This window comes from Ascaphus truei, chromosome 7, assembly GCF_040206685.1.
Source record: "Ascaphus truei isolate aAscTru1 chromosome 7, aAscTru1.hap1, whole genome shotgun sequence".
Lineage (NCBI taxonomy): Eukaryota > Metazoa > Chordata > Amphibia > Anura > Ascaphidae > Ascaphus > Ascaphus truei.
In genome coordinates this window covers 39,476,874-39,494,559 of record NC_134489.1, presented here as the reverse complement: position 1 = coordinate 39,494,559, position 17,686 = coordinate 39,476,874, and the positions used below count along the sequence as shown (strand labels likewise).

General features: G+C 45.0%; 2 protein-coding genes across 5 annotated transcripts in view; one reads left to right on the top strand and one right to left on the bottom strand.

The window, feature by feature from the left end:
* Window positions 1–17,686, top strand: part of PCP4L1 (Purkinje cell protein 4 like 1) — a 374,963-nt gene that overhangs the window by 75,132 nt on the left and 282,145 nt on the right. For 2 of the 4 annotated variants that reach the window (XR_012802606.1, XR_012802605.1), the window contains exon 4: window positions 384–1,319. Coding sequence is in view for 2 of the 4 variants with exons in the window: in XM_075607828.1 (XP_075463943.1) it covers window positions 384–520 (137 nt within the window). In the remaining 2 variants the exon portion in view is untranslated. Of the gene's footprint in view, window positions 1–383; window positions 3,658–17,686 lie in introns of those variants that run through there. The other 2 variants (XM_075607828.1, XM_075607829.1) reach the window with 1 other exon arrangement.
* MPZ (myelin protein zero) lies at window positions 7,547–17,062 on the bottom strand. The gene is given in 6 exon segments (XM_075607804.1): window positions 7,547–8,461; window positions 9,267–9,327; window positions 9,662–9,797; window positions 10,778–10,991; window positions 11,532–11,698; window positions 16,858–17,062. Coding segments are annotated over 6 exon segments (951 nt in total). The 5' UTR covers window positions 16,925–17,062; the 3' UTR covers window positions 7,547–8,155.

Sequence of the window (17,686 nt, the reverse complement as noted above, 5' to 3'; positions counted from 1 at the left end):
CACAATTTAGTAGACAGGGGCCGAAGATGTAACAGGGTGGACGTTATTTCATAGTGTAATAGACTAGACCAGGGGGTGCCCAACTCCTGTCCTCAAGGGCCACCAACGGGTCAGGTTTTCAGGATATCTCTGCTTCAGCACAGGTGGCTAAATCAGTGGCTCAGTCTTTGACTGGTGGCTCTTGAGGACTGGAATTGGCCAGTCAACGACTAAGCCACTGATTGAGCCATCTGTGCTGAAGCAGGGATATCCTGAAAACCTGACTTGTTGGTAGCCTTTGAGGACTGGAGTTGGCTGCCCGTGGACTACACACATCCGAGGGACGGTCACAATTCTGACTGCTACAGTTTCGCCGCAGTGACTTCTTCACTCCTGTCCCGCAGACAAATCCGCGAGCCCTGAGAAAGCCGAAGAGGAAATCGACATCGACCTCAACGCCCCAGAGACCGAGAAGGCAGCGCTGGCCATTCAGAACAAGTTCCGCCGCTTCCAGAAACGGAAGCAGGACCCCAGCCCGTGATAAGGATGCATCCTCCTGTGACCTCTGCACTGCCCTGTATACGATACACTGTGTGGAAGCTCAAATCTCCAATCCCACCCCCTCTGTACAGGACACAAATGCACCCCTGGATGGAATCACATTCCCACTGTCCCCTTCCACTCTCCATCACCCCATAGGATATAATGAATGCTTTACAATAATAGGGCTATAGTATGGTCTGGTTTGCCCCAAGGCTACCAAATGGTAGATACATTCTCCTCAGCTCATGGCACCCCTGCCCCTACATATCATATAGGGAGAAGGAGTGGCTCAGTGAGTAAAGACACTGAATGGCACTAATTTTGAAGCTGGGGACGCTGGCTCCTTGTGACCTTGGGCAAGTCACTTTATCCCCCTGTGCCTCAGGCACCAAAAACATAAATTGTAAGCTCCACAGGGCAGGGACTGTGTCGGCAAAAATGTCCCTGTAAAGCACTACGTAAAACTGCAGCGCTATACAAGAACATGCTATTATTATTATATATATATATATATATATATATATATATATATATACACTCTATATGTATATAATGAAATTGTCCATACGGGGGTTACAGTCTCACCCATTCCACATGCAGTCCTATACATATAATGAATTCAGTGTCTATATCACAACACAGATATCCAAATCAATCAAAGGGTCTTCTATTTATTACTTTCCTTATGTCCTTTCCAAGGAATGGGTCCTAGTCTTTCAGGCACATACAGCAGCTTCAATGGGGACACACATTCATTGTTATGTATAAAATGTGTTACCAGGAAGTAATACATTGATGTTACCTCTCGTTTTCACGTATGTCCTGGGCACAGAGTTATGATAATACATGGTTGCATTAAATGAACAGAGGTTACACATACAATTTACAGACATTTCATGGACCGTTAGAGATAATATAGATTATGGGTGTATATAACAGTTACAGACAAGGTACAATTGTCTTAGAAGAGGTAGGAGAGGCCTGCAATTTGCTGTGTAAGGAGAGTTAGGACAGGCCTGTAATGTGCTGTGTTAGGAGAGGTAGGATAGGCCTGCAATGTGCTGTGTTAGGAGAGGTAGGACAGGGCTGCAATGTGCTGTGTTAGGAGAGGTGGGACAGGCCTGCAATGTGCTGTGTTAGGAGAGGTAGGACAGGCCTGCAATGTGCTGTTAGGAGAAGTAGGACAGGGCTGCAATGTGCTGTGTTAGGAGAGGTAGGATAGACCTGCAATGTGCTATGTTAGGAGAGGTAGGATAGGCCTGCAATGTGCTGTGTTAGAAGAGATAGGAGAGGCCTGCAATGTGCTGTGTTAGAAGAGGTAGGATAGGCTGCAATGTGTTGTGTTAGGAGGTAGGATAAGCCTGCAATGTGTTGTGTTAGGAGAGGTAGGAGAGGTAGGATAGGCCTGCAATGTGTTGTGTTAGGAGAGGTAGGATAGGCCTGCAGTGTGCTGTGTTAGGAGAGGTAGGATAGGCCTGCAGTGTGCTGTGTTAGGAGAGGTAGGATAGGCCTGCAGTGTGCTGTGTTAGGAGAGGTGGGGATTGACCTGCAATGTGTTGTTTTAGAAGACTTTACCCAACCCAGTAACTGAGCAGCAAGCACCTGACACCCTTTGGCTGTATACCTTCAGGGCGATGCAGAAGAAGGCTGAAAGAGTTCTGAATGAATTCAACTGGGCTTTGATATTCAGTTGTCCAGTCATAAACACTGCAGGGGGTGGGGCAGACAAAACACACAGCAGCAAGCAATCCCAGATGTCAACCCTTAGCACGCTGGTTCTGCGCAGAGACAAACATCTCTGATGGTCACTGGGAGCACATGGACAACACATGTGGGGACACATTCTCATGATGGAATGTTACATTGCTGCAATTTCTGAGCACCCTCCAGTGCCAGAGTCCTATGCATTGATGGCCCTTCTGGCAGCAAAGTGGTTAATCGAGGGGTTCTCAACTCCAGTCCTCCAGTATATATCAAAGCTTCAGCACAGGCGGCTTAATCAGAGGCTCAGTCAAAGACTGAGCCTCTGATTGAGCCACCTATGCTGAAGCACTGCAGGGACACATTGAACCACCTGTGTTGAAGCAGGGATGTTCTGAAAACCTGAGCTGTTGGGGGGTCTTGAGGACTGAAGTTCAGAACCCCTGGGTTAATCTACCACCCCCTCTACAGTTCAGATAATTTTATAACAGGAAGAATAAACAGACCTGGGATAGAAAATCTTAATAATCTGGAGTCACCTTATATATCAAGACTTGTATTGATTTGCGACGTATTGCTGGTATCTTCCGCAGAAAAGAGGCTTATATTTGGATTCTGGTAACAGAAGAGCGGAGGAATTTTGGGAACAGCATCAGTAAGATGCCACCGTCTGTATCTCAGATATCTCAGCCATATATTGTGTATATATACCTATTGCTGCTAATGGGCCATATTTAGTAAACGGTGCTGTTCCATAAGACTGGTTCCAGCGCTTGAAGACACGCTATGGTCCATTCACTAGACTGGGCTGTAAGATGTCTTCTGGAATAGCATTTCTTAGTATATATGGCCCAATGTATCTTCTGATTATTTCCGTGCTGGGACAAGCCTCCCCCTTGTGGCTGATTATGCAACAGCTTGAGTCCTAAATGAAAGAAAGGCGCCCCAGTTCGCAGGAGGAGGAAATTAGATGTGACTGAGTTTTTGCCAATTTCCTAAAGGTGAGCAAAGGAACCGGGTTTTTAGTCTATTAATCCCCACACATGTCTAAATACTAATTACTGTACATTCTGTAATCTGCAAGAACTCCTACGTTGGTCTCTAAAAAGGCATCACACCCTCCAACTTCTCCAGAACCAATAGGGCTACCAGAACCTCGACAAACTCCATTGAAGTGCAAAAAAAAACATTGTGTCAACATTTCCATGGATCCAAACCCTTTAGTCAAAACAGTGTCAAGCAAACCATTGAATGACCCATAACGATAAAGGCCCTGTGTGATCTTCTCCTTGGGAAGAACTGAAACCTACATGTCCCTCTCCTGTCCCTCACGTCCCCCCACAGACGGCCCTCTGGGAATATGAATTCTCTGGGAATATTAATTCTCTGGGAATCTTTTGCATGTTTAAATAATAAAAACGATTTACATGTACACCATGGGGTTTTGGACTTTGTTTTGATTGGTTCTCAAAAGAACAAGAGGCTCAGTTTTACGTCGCTGTCGACAGCGGTGGAATTCCCATGAGGCGGAGTAGGCTCAAGCCTAGAACGGCAACTTTTTGGGAAGGCAATTTGTTTGTGTGAGTGTGTATGTGTGTGTGTCTTATCTTTTCCAAAGCAGGTCCTCTCCTGTAGCATTGCATCATCATGACATTGCGGCGTCACATGCCGCGTGACCGGTGTCGTTAGCAGGTGGGCCGCCACCCAGCCTACAGGCGGCAGAAAACGAAATCCACCTCTGGTTGTAGATGAAACCAGTCATGGAAGGGAGGTTTTAGAAGCTCTTTGAGGACGCCGGCATGGGCTTTGAACCATAGAAAGCAATAGGCATCATACCTGCACAACACTTAGTACTTCTTACTGCAGGCACCAAGAGATGATCTTGAAGACACATTGGCCAGGAGTCATCAAAGTGCAATTCGAGCTATCGTGGCCAAATTGGCGATACCTGCCATTAAAGCCAATGACAGATATCGTCAATTTGGGCGCCAGAGCACGTATTCGCCTTGAAGCTGCTTTGCCGAGCTGGAGAGGATTGTAGTCCCACTAATTAGGATGGAGTTAGGTCTCTTATCCAGTACTGAGAAACAACTCCACGGTATATTGAATTTTATTTTCCAACCCCATCAATATAAGACCTAAGATTTGATCATGTATGGCTTTGTTTTGTGATTGGTTAAAGGGTCCATAAAAAAAAAAGTCAAGACACATTTGGGTTTTTTCTTCCCAGACATGTAAGTTTTTATTAACATTTTTAATTTAATTGTTGGTTGTGTGTGATGGGGAGATATACATTATTGGCAATCTGCTTGTATCATTACCTTTTATTTATATACATTTATACACATATATATAAAAATGGACAGGGCTGTCTGTAAATGTTGCATATACCGTTGGCTAGATAAGCAGCTGACAGTGATTCAAAGAGTAAGGCATTCTGGTTCTTGTAATCCCAGATCACTGAGAGGGAACCAGTTAAAGGTTTGCCCAACGAACCATCTTGTGTCCCAGAATGCTTTGCCTTTAGAATAACATGACCAAGGCACCATAACATAACCCCTTGCTGCCAGAGCGTCTGGCAACAAATTGCATAATACTACTAGCCGCAAAGGGTTAGAGAGCACATGTCCATGTGAGTTAGCTAAACAAATAGGATTTTTCCACTGTGTTCTGCTCTAAATGAAAGCAGAGACATGACCCATGATGCATTGCAACATCCAAGTGTCAAGTTTGGATTCTAAGCTGTGAATAGGCTATTGAAAACTGAATCCAGAAGCCATACTATTGAAATAAAACTGTAAACGTGGTTAAATTTTAATTACACAGGGCCAGAAAACAGGACAGAAGAGTGGTTTCTTTTTTTTAAATACCAAACCAAGTAACTTCATTTCATCTCAGTTGCTTGGCTTGAAAAGACAAACAGTGCAGCAACATAAAAAAAAAGACACATTTAGGATGATATAAGAAGAAGAAAAAAAACCCATAGTATATTAACCTAGGTTTACTCTAAATTCAGATTTTAGGCCTGCAGAGAATTCAAGAAGAATGGAGGATTCAGGGAAGAATGAAGCCATGTTAACCTCAGAGATGTCCTTGGTTCTCCTAGAACAATCCTGTTTTGTTCTTCCATTAAACTACATCCAGGGACCTGAAGTGATCTTTCATTGGTCCCCATTCAATCCCGTTATGTGCTGGGGTCGCAAAGCGTTACAGGCCTGTCCAGCAGCTGAGGGATTAACGGAGGCCACATTAACCCCATGCACTGCCCGAGGGGACAGCACTATGCCTTGCCGCCCCATCTGGCAGCCATGGGGTTAAGGCTGTAGAAATATTGCCCTGGAGAGAGGCAGATAAGGCAATACTTGTACATACACAGCAGATGGTTCTTTGTAAAGGACCAATAGTTCTCTGTACCATGGTTCCAGCAGCAGACATTGAAATGGAACAGTCTGCATCATTGTGCGATGGGGATATCGGAAACCAGATGTAACGAGCTTGGGATGTTTCTTTCTCTGCAATTGCTTCACTTTATTAACGCGAACCCCGTTAAAACCTGAGTTCTGAATACCCGCAAAGCAAAGACACATGGCGCTGTCTGACTTGGCAAGACACCATGTGGCCCCCTACCATTAGAAGACTACAAGTCCCAGGATGCATTGCCAGGCAACTGGGCATGACCACTAGCCATGCTATAGAGCTGAACCAAGGACAACTCCAGGTGAACAACGTTTGATATGATCAAGCAGCCTAAAAGAGGCAGCTCTCTGACACTAGCCCCCCCTTTTTCCATTGTACCCCCATTTTGGATGGTAGGCAGCACAAAAATGGGTTGGTTGGTTTGATCTTTGTCAGAGGCTGCCATATGGGGGATTTTTTCCATGTCAGCCAAAGCGGCCGATAGGGCCATTTTCAGCCAAAATTTCCCATTGGCTGATGTAGAAAAAGCCCCAATAATCTCGTTAGAATATTGAAGAGGAAACAGGGCAGCAGGAGATGCTGCGGAGAGGAGCGGGGCGGGGGGTGGTACAGGTGCCATTTATACACAAGGAGAAGATTTGAAGCAGGGGTGGTCAACCCCAGTCTTCAAGAGCCACCAACAGGTCAGGTTGTCAGGATATCCCTGCTTCAGCACAGGTGGCTCAATCAGTGGCTCAGTCTTCGACTGAGCCACTGATTGAGCCACCTGTGCTGAAGCAGGGACATCCTGACAGCCTGACCTGCTGGTAGCTTGAGGACTGGAGTTGGCTACCCTTGATTTAAAGGCTCTGCCCCATGTAGCTTCCCCGTGTGTAAAACTGTATAGATCATAAGGAGTGAAACAAAAATGGAATTGAAAACATAGTGAGAAATCTGCGCTTTATCCTTCGGGACCTGGAGGTGGTACTCTCGGAGTTGTGTTATCATTTGCAGCCCTGCTTACATCAGCAAAAAAAAACGGCGGCATATTAAGATTTTCGCTGCCGGCTTCTGTATTTTCTGGCAGAGCACAGACCTGTCTGCTTTCTCCGTGCCGCTGTGTAAAGCACCCGAGAAACCGGCACAGGAAACCGGTTTGTGCCGCAGAAGCAGAAGCCAGGCAGGGCTGTGTGCATCGCACTAAGGCCCGGATTTACTAAACAGTGCTCCCCAATTTGAGGGGGGTTTATGGTGCATTTTGGCGTAGCATTGTTTCGCAAATCTGGGTCTTAAAATGCGACAGAAAATAAACACCTCAGGGTAAAAAACATATCTCAATTCTACACTTCACTCCATGTTTGTGTTAGGAATATCTGTACATATTTTGACACCCTTCGGCTACACTGTGAAAATGGTATTTCCTGCCTTTATAATAACTCCAGTGAATGGTCATTATTTTCTATGGCCCTTGATCATATAAATATATTCCGGTACATATACTTGTGGGTATGTCACGATCTTGCATTGCCCTTGCATTGCAGTAACTCCTGGGGTAAGACGGAGCTTTGGTCTGTATCCGCCGGAGTGATGCTTGGCATTCTTGTTTTCTCGGAAGGTTCTTGCTGGTTTCCCGCAGGGAAAGGTACACGATGGTCAACGCTTTTACACAAAATATGTTATTGAAGGCATTAGCCGCGCCATATGACCAGTGGGGATTTGGGAGTTTTTTTTGCAGGAGGGTGAAGGCAGGGGTGACAACGTGGAGCCATGCTCCGTCCCCCAAAATCACTGTGCGGTCTTTTAGAGCAGGGGTGGCCAACTCCAGTCCTCAAGGGCCACCAACAGGTCAGGGTTTAAGGATATCCCTACTTCAGCGTAGGTGGCTCAATCAGTGGCTCAGTCGTTGACTGAGCCACTGGTTGAGCCACCTGCGCTGAAGCAGGGATATCCTTAAAACCTGATCTGTTGGTGGCCCTGGATGACTGGAGTTGGCCACCGCTGGTAGAATATGAAGGGTGTGCTATACTTCTAGAGGAGTCTATGGTGCAAACAATGGTATTTTGTTATTGATGTTTATTTGCTGTTCTCCTGCCCTGTCCATTCATGGCAACTTCACTTCCTTGAGGTCAGGATGGGAATACTCCATATACACTTATAGCTGCGCAAGATTGTAACCAATAAGTGACCTGGTGTTTGGAGGTGTTTACCCAAAGCAGGGCATTGTATTCAGGGCAGGGCACTTTGAGCCTTGTAATAACAGTATTTCTGACTTTTACCAAGATCACTTGATCCATTGGGACCCTTATAGCTGTTTTATTGGCTAGGGATACACTTGAGCCTAGACCCTATAAAAGCAAAGAGATTAGACCATGGACTAGATATTGGGGACCATTGACTAATGGTTGACATACTGTGTGTCTCCTCCATATATGAACTTCATGGTAGACTCCAAATTCATGCTGAAGCAGCCACTCTTGGGGGGGTTGTCCCACCCGGCATCACCTCCTCTCCCAAGTCCCCACTGCTCGTCTATTAATTAGGTTTGTTTCTCTGAGTCACTTTTGATTAAATTCTTTAAGGCGTTTTTGAGACTGTTCTTGCTGGGGGATTTTACAGCGGCTCTGTGGGGTTGATCCCCATCTTCGTCCCCCCTCAGCTCCATCTCGATGGTGTAGACCACCTTGGAACTGCGGGGGGATTCGTCCTCTGCCTTCTGTGTACCTTCCCTGCCTGCTAATTGCTACTTTCTGTCCTTGCGGGAGTCTCCGATGCCTCCCTTCTTCTTATCGCTGGAGGACTTGGAGCTCCTGCTCTGATCTAGCATGGCGTAGAGGATCGGGGTCTGGAAGATAGAGGGGGAGTGAGCGTGAGCTTTGGTGCATCAGTTGTGAGTCACAATTTAATAACGTTGTTATGGGAAAATATATAAGTACATTTAAAGGGACTGAACGTGATCTCAATGTGATGCCACTTCAAACCAACTACCAACTGGGTTTTTTTTAGTGCCGTGATTATGTTTAAAAGGCCCAAAAGCCTGCAGTAGAGTGTGCACACGGCCACTCCTGCTGTTTATTACCATTTGCCGCACCTCATCATGAGCTCAGAGCTGTTTTTAATGCAGACTACAAAGAGGCTTATCAGAGAAGCTCTTGTTTCCCCTGCTTGGCAGATAAGGTTCTTTGATGTCTAAATGTGTCATTAAGTGAGAGGCGCTTAGCAGCCATATCAATTTAGGTTTTGGACTCCTTTCTTTAAGAATGGAATACACTGTTTCAAAATCAGCGCGCGGGGAAAAAACCAGAGTGATGAAATCAGATATCCTATTGTACAGCGAGGTGGAGAAATGTATTTATCGGTTGTCATTAAAAAAAAAAGCCCCAGAATTTGAGATTGATAGGTTAGCACAGGGGTGGACAACCCTGAAGGGCCACCAACAGGTCAGGTTTTAAGGATGACCCTGCTTCGGCACAAGAGGTTCAGTCAAAATGATTAAGCCACCCGTGCACAAGCAGGGATATCCTTAACACCTGCCCTGTTGGGGTCTCTTGAGGACTGCAGTTGGGGGAAGCCCCTGTTGTAGTGTATGTCTAATAGCTGGTTAGTGGCAGTTGATACACAAACCCACGTATCTTGTTACTGTTTCTTACCTGTCTGCCACGTTTTGATGAGTCTTTGGATGATTTATGAAGCTTTCCCCTTTCCATTGCACTAGAGAAACAGAAGGCAGATATATCAGCAAAGAGAGGACGAGGCAAAAGAGAGAAGGAGAATCCAACAACAATGGGAATCCAATGCAGATTCCTGAGGGCAAGCGAGATACCAGACGTGGACATTCACTGATGAGAAGGGTCCACCAAGGAGATAATTAGGGACACATCAGGATTCACCTTGTGGTTCAGACTGGGGAGTCCCAGTGTCAGCTGCTCAATCACTTCAAATTAGATCGTAAGCTCTTCGGGGAAGCGGTGCACGACACCTACATTCTACTATTGTTAGTACTGACATGCAGGGGGGTTAAGAGGGTCTATGACCAGGGTCCCACCTGAGTTCCCTCTGCACCCGAGCTTGTCTTCTCAGCCAGCAGTAGCGAATGAGGAAAGCGAGGATCGCCACAATGATAACCAATCCCAGGACCGCTCCGATAATGATGCCCAGAACCAGCCCGGCCCGGATGGGACCTGCAAAGGAATACGCTGGTTAATTGTACCCGCACAGAACCAATACAACTTCAGCGGGATAAAAGTCCCGGGAGTTTGCCAGACATTCAAATTGTAATTCCTTATCCATGGCGGGCTCCGGCGCCATACCGTGAATCCCACAATCTGGCAGCGCCATAAACGTACACAAAGACATCTCGCTGATTTATTGTTCCAGGCAAATAGGAAATGGAATCACAGAGTCCTTAGAAAATAGGGTTACAGGCGCACACCCCCGGGCTTAGGAAGATTAGAATGATCTTCTCTCGTATTCACACAGCACCGCTGCTTTTTCATTTTTTGAACTTCAACAAATGAGAAAGATATCACATTATGTCCAACCTAACGCCACATCTGCATGGGGACCAATTGTCAACCTTCTTTAATAGGAATATAGCACAGAAACACCAGAATCTCCGGACAGTAAGCCCAGCGGGTGCTACATGAGTCTGATTAACAAAGAATTAATTGGCATCCTTTCTGGCGCTGAAATAGCTCGTGTCATTTCATCTGAGTAGCAGATTTCTACATCTGTGCCCTGTATGGGTGTCTGCTGTAAGGGACAAGGGTGGTGGCCAACCCCTCCTCTGCTTTCTGGTTCCCTATAAGAGGGGAAATATAACTGATCGCACATGTTGTTGTGTGTCTATTATAACATCTCTGCAATAGGCAATTCTCATTTAGACAAATGGACATTTCGTGTTTGCTTAGTCCAGATGCCAAGAGACATTGCCCATATTTTCTAATCAGTGCTAAGCTGTAGCAAAATCCTAGACATAAAGTATTGGATACCTGTGGCGATATGTGATGAGATAACAGTATTACACCTGCCATGGTTGCCTTATTGCCATCATAATGGGCGTCATATCAGTATAATGCAATTGTTGGCATATGGCGTAATAAGGAAGTCCCACTTACTGTAAGCCCCACATACCAGTAGAAGGCTGATATCTGAGCCTCACCTTTATCATAGACAAGCAGGTGGACGTAGGACGACTTTCCCACCACATCCGGTGGGTTCTTCACATCACAGGTGAAGGTGCCATTATCTGTGAACTCCAGGTTTCTGAGCACAATGCTCCCGTCCTTGCTCTTTGGGTAGCCCACCCATTCTATACGGTCTTTAAATACCCCAGTATCATCGATGTATGGTTGACCCTTGGCATAGTGGAAAATCTAATGGAAAGAAAGTTATTAGGATCCTGGACGGCCACTGGGAGGTGAAGGTACTCTAGTAGGAGAGTGCTATGGCATCATGTTGGGTGACTTGTTATAACTCAGCTCTTGTAGATCATTGGGTCAAGCAACTGTATTTCAAAGTACCATGAAACACGTGTCATGTATTAGCTGCAACGCCTGACATTATATACTGGGCAGAACTCAACATAGGTCTACTACTCCCATACATTACTGTCCATCAAATATGTCAACAATTAAGAGCTGTTTTCACTAAGCAGTGCTTCAGTGGGTCATACAATGCTTTATGGCTTTAGGGCTTAGCCCCGTTTTGTAAATCTAGGCCTAATTAATGAAGGAATCAAAGCTAGGTAGGAGACGCATGTTCTAAATGCAGTTACGAAGCCAATCTTGACACGATGGCACAGCTCCGCTCAGTTCCTTTACGGAAGAGTAAGGACATCCTTCTCCCGGCTATAGAAGAAATGAATATTATAGTATTATACATGAGGACATGCAGAGGGTGAGCCTGAGTCTTACCGAATATGTGTCCCTGCTGTTATCAGGCTGGTAGTGCCAGCTCACTGAGATCTCGTCCGAAATCCACTCACTGGACCAGAATGTGCAGGAGAGGGTGACCTTTGACCCCAGCGTTCCGGAAACTTCCCGATCAGTGTACACGTCAATTGCCAGGGTTGGAGAAAGAGCTTTTGGAAGAAAAACAGGAGCAGACGGCAACATTTAGTGACTGGTAATAATGCTGGATTCTGCATGGCATGCTATGTAGGGCAGCAGTGCAAGGAGACCTGTGACTAACTGGAGCATTCATAATGTTGGGAGAGAATGTTTAAGTTCAGAAGAAACCACGGACTGAATGCCTGAATTTTCCTCCAATTCAGCAGGGTGAAGGATTTGGGGATGGAAGATATTAAACCTCCACTGACTGAGCCCATCCCTTGGGAGGAGAATCTAGTGGTCAGTCTAATTAATCGCCAACATGATACAGGATCGCTTGTGCTCCTTTGTACTACATAGACAAACGGCTTTTACTTTCAGCGAGATACACTAGTTATCGGTGTGGTACCCAGCTCAGATACTTGGTCATGTTTTCATGCAGCACACATTTGTGTTCACCCCCTAATTATGCAAAAGTAGCAACGCTCGGAGCAAATATGGCAATGTCCTTTGCATCTATAATGTACTGTAGCTGTCTGCCTCTTGTACACCATTATAGGGATATTAGCAAATTCTCTCCATCATGTGCTAAACTGATGCGCCTATCCCTGTAATTAACAAACACAATCCCAGCAAGCTCTAACCCCAGAACCCACCACATTATACATACAGTATATATTTATGTCAAAAGGAGTGCTACTGAGCGTGGCCAAATATATACAACAAAAGACAGAAAACCCCAATGTGAACATCCAATGTGACAAAATATATAGTAAATAGTATATAGTTAAATATTTCAATAATAATATTCTCATGAGTAAGGGTCATTTAGTTAAACCCTTTGGCCAAAGTGTTATAAGCCTGCAAGCCGTGTCAAGGCATGACCAAATCCTATCCCTGTAACACAATGTGTGGGACCAGAGTCTCTTCCACTTCAGTATACTCTCTGGAGGTAAATTAACCACACTGTCACTGCATGGTAAATAGGCTGAAGGGCACTGACTCTGAGAACAATTACACAGTGTGAAGCAGGGAGCCTGATCAAAATCCCAAGGTCAGCTCCTTGTGACCTTGGGCAAGTCACTTTCTGTCCCTGTGCCTCAGGCACCAAACACATAGATTGTAAGCTCCACGGGGCAAGAACTCGAGCCCGCAAAATTCTATCTACAGCGATGCGTACACTGACAAGAAAAATAATAATAATTAATTAGTCAAGTGGCGATAATTAGCCCAGCTGCAGAAATACAACTATTTGGAGGTAAGGCGACAAAATCTATAAGAACTAAACTTTCTAATTTGGGAACCAGTGAGTCACAGATAGGATCACACACCACCCCGTCTGTGCCAGCGCATCACCGAGATTTGGGCATTCTGCACAAAAAAAATGAAGTTTTAATGAAGAAGGGAGGATTTTTTATTACTAAGACTTCATTAAAATCTATGACATTGATGCCAGAAAAATCAATGAAATCTGTTAGATAAATCAGGTCTGCGTGACCCTGGGATAGTTACCAGTGAAAATATAAAGACCTAATTAAGAGCCATCCTTAATGTATTTGTAATCAGTGCCAATCATGTACTCATCTCTTTACTGTGAAAGTATCTGTTTCCCTGGAAATGCATAAATATATTCAAATTCATGCAAGTAATTACATCTTCCACCGGCACTGTGTAATTATGTAAGCTCTTTGGGTGAGAGGTAAGCTGGGCTCATACTGATCCTCCTTGGTTAGCTACGTCTATACTGTCAATTCATTGTATCTGTAAAGCAGCATTTCATATTGGAATTGAGGGTATTTCTCATTCTCTATGAACATGATGCAGTGTATATGGAGAAGGGGGCATAGGCACGCATAGGGACACAATACTGTATATATAATGCATATATATATATATATATATATATATATATATATATATATATATATATACTAGCTGAGAGACCCGGCGTTGCCCGGGATGTAAATGCGTAATAGGTAGTATTATTTATAAATCGTGGAACAATAGGTGACTGTTTGTTGTAAAGGTTGGATAATAATATTGAAAAGAAAGATGGAAGAAAATGTAATACGATGTTGTATAAAAATGGTTTATTGTAACCACACCACAGTACAATGTATATTTTGGTGCCATAAGTGATGTAAAAATGTGAGGCGTGTATCCTGCTAGGGTGTGAGGCGGCGGGTGGCGCGTGGGTTGTGAGTGCTGTCTGCGAGTGGGGGTCCTGCTAGGGTGTGAGGCGGCGGGTGGCGCGTGGGTTGTGAGTGCTGTCTGTGAGTGGGGGTCCTGCTAGGGTGTGAGGCGGCATACCGTTTGAAGACGAATATCAGAGGCAGCACTCCAGGTAAGTGTTCAAAAGAAATTTGTATTAACAAGACATCTTATCCAACGTTTCGGTCCTCGTGCGGGACCTTTCTCAAGGTGATGAGAAAGGTCCCGCACGAGGACCGAAACGTTGGATAAGATGTCTTGTTAATACAAATTTCTTTTGACCACTTACCTGGAGTGCTGCCTCTGATATTCGTCTTCAAACGATATCGTATTGCCTATTTTATACCATACAGGATTTGCACCCACATTGTTTCAACCAGACGGAGTGCTATTGTTCTGCACCATTTACTATATATATATATATATATATATATATATATATATATATATATATATACAATGCACACATACAAGGGCATCAGATATAGAAAAAACAAGATAATTCATATTACAGCTGATACTGTAAAATATGAAACCATCGCACATGAACCGAATGTCACTTATAGCCATTCATAAGAGAAAATAAAATGCGGCTGAGAAGTAAAATTAACCCCCAAATAATGAACCCCCCAAATAATGAACCCCCCAAATGCTGAATGCTGATAAACGTCTTGTTGATGTATCTTGGGATATTGTATCCGTGCCATTGCCCCAGTGTGACTGCTTGGGACAGAATCGCAGGGCCTTCCCATTAGAAAACATTAGCCATGTTGTTACAGCGCTTTAACACAATGCAAAGCTAGGCCTTCCCAAGCATTCAAGCAGCCGCCCCACTTAACATGAGATCACAAAGTTGACATAAGGTGAAAAGACTGAGTGCACTAATTAGCAGTTTTAGAATCTGTTTGATCATTGCACAGATGTTTAGCGTTAGTACAGCTGCGTTGCAGGCGTCCTATACAAACAACAGGATTCATGCAGAAGCACTTTGGAAATAAAAAGCTGTTTTATGTTATACATCTCAGAAGCATCTTTTGGGACATATGCCTACAAGTGTCTTTTTGTATCTTGTCTGTCTCAGTGACAGGTCTGTGACATCTGCTAAGCTGTGCCTGAAATGTATATCCCTAGCCATGTATAAGTGTGTTCCTGCACTTTTCCCTTCCATGGGAACTGTGTGCAGTAATTATGCAAGCTCTTTGGGCCAGAAGTAAACTGCTCTCATAGAGATCAGTTTGGTTCAGCTACTGTACGGTAATACTGTCAGGCAATGGGTTTTACATCCAAAGCAGCGTTTTATTTCTCCCTCTCCCAGAAGAGGAACATGCTGTACAGGGTAATGAGGAGGGGGACTTACTGTACGGGGTAATAAGGAGGGGGACTTACTGTACGGGGTAATGAGGAGGGGGACTTACTGTGCTGGGTAATGAGGAGGGGAACGTACTGTACGGGGTAATGAGGAAGGGGACTTACTGTACGGGGTAATGAGGAGGGGGAGATACTGTACGGGGTAATGAGGAAGGGGAACTTACTGTACGGGGTAATAAGGAGGGGGACTTACTATACGGGGTAATGAGGAGGGGGAGATACTGTAAGGGGCCATGAGGAGGGGGGCTTACTGTACAGGGTAATAAGGAGGGGGACATACTGTACGGGGTAATGAGGAGGGGGACTTACTATACGGGGTAATGAGGAGGGGGGCTTACTGTACAGGGTAAAAAGGAGGGGGACTTACTATACGGGGTAATGAGGAGGGGGACTTACTATACGGCGTAATGAGGAGGGGGGCTTACTGTACAGGGTAATAAGGAGGGGGACTTACTATACGGGGTAATGAGGAGGGGGGCTTACTGTACGGCGTAATGAGGAGGGGGACTTACTGTACGGGGTAATGAGGAGGGGAACTAACTGTACGGGGTAATGAGGAGGGGGACATACTGTATGGGGTAATGAGGAGAGGGACATACTGCAGGCACACATAATATATTAATATAATATTAATGTGTAAGAGATGCAAAGTGTATAAGCCAACATCCTATCAATCCTACCTTGGGACCTGTTTTGGAGAGATGCCTACAACGTCAGTGGCATCAAACACAGCCCTTTACCAGGTTTGTAATGATGGAGTAGTGCTAGGACTATCCTCTAAAATCTAAATCATACCATCGGGAGAGTCATTGTACTACCTCTGTGTTAGGATTGGAGAGTAACATTGGTACATTTATTGCACAGTTCTCCATCAGCAAACGTATAGACCAGTGTTTTTTTTTAACTTTTTATTGGTTAAGGAACCCTATAATTATATTGTGAAATTCTGTGGAACCCCAACCCTCTCTAATAGCGCCTCTGAGATCAGATGCATTGTAAGGAACCCCAACCCTCTCTAATAGCGCCTCTGAGATCAGATGCATTGTAAGGACCCCCAACCCTCTCTAATAGCGCGTCTGAGATCAGATACATTGTAAGGAACCCCAACCCTCTCTAATAGCGCGTCTGAGATCAGATGCATTGTAAGGAACCCCAACCCTCTCTAATAGCGCGTCTGAGATCAGATGCATTGTAAATTCTTCTGTATTTGGTACAATTTTCAAATGACCTGAGAATTGCCGGGAACCGTTTAGGGGACGCCCGGGGAACCCAAGGCTCCAGGGAACACCTGTTAAAAAACACTGATAAAGACCTTAGAGGGTATCAGTGGTGACGGTCTGATATTGTTAGTGACAAAGCGTGGGGAGAAGAGTACAGGGGAGCGCCTCACTGCAGTAATGGAAAGAGCCAGAACTTGTGCGTGGTTAAAGCCAATGGAGATTTTAGGTCAAAAACGTCCCAAACTTCCACTTCAGACTATAAAGAATAATTTCGTTTGTGTCAAGGACTCAATATATTACAATATATTGTAACATGTTCTTTCTCAGGGGGACGCTGAACATTACCTGCTACTACAAAGTGACAGTGCGAAAGGAAGTGTAGATGGACTTACCCAATGCGGAGAGCAGTGTGAGAACCAGAACGGAGCACCCTGTCCTGAAGTTGCCTGAGGATTCCATTGGTCTTCTAGTTGCGTACAATCCCCAAATGCACGGGGGGCCCCAGACACCCGCAGATACCTCCCGGGATGGAATAAATGAGATTGCTCAGTGCCCTTGGTTTAAAAACCACCGAGGGTGGGATGGATAAGCTTCTGGCCAATCTGATTGTGGCATTTGGCCAGTGGGAGCAGATCTGGAAAGGGATACTGTGTGTGGGGATGGGGGGAGAGTATTAATAGGGGACAGGCCTTAACAAACAGGGCTCATTGTCTCCCGGCCATTCTCCTCCAGACGTGGGAGGTCCGGCAGAGAAATGCTTTGTAGAACCCCAGGGAGGGAGAAGAGATAGAGATACGAGAGATAAAGAAGAGAGACTGGGATGGTAAATATCATACAGCACAAGAGGAGAGGATGAAGGAGAAGAGGTTGAAAGAGGAGGGAAGAGTCATATTTTATTAATAATAATAATATTTATTTTTGTATACATCTATCATTCATCCAGTGTTTGCAGCAATGCACATGTTAGCAGCAAGAATAATACAGACATGCAGATGGGCACTTGTCTTGATTCTGTCCCTAACACTATTGGCTTTAATACGGGTAGAGGGGAAACTTACTCATTCTGAGGCCATGAACAAATGCCTTACTATCCAAAGAAACAATATAGTCCAGGTCTTTGCTTGTAGCACAGGGGTGGGCAACTCCAGTCCTCAAGGGCTGCCAACAGGTCAGGTTTTCAGGATATCCCTGCTTCAGCACAGATGGCTCAATCAGTGGCTC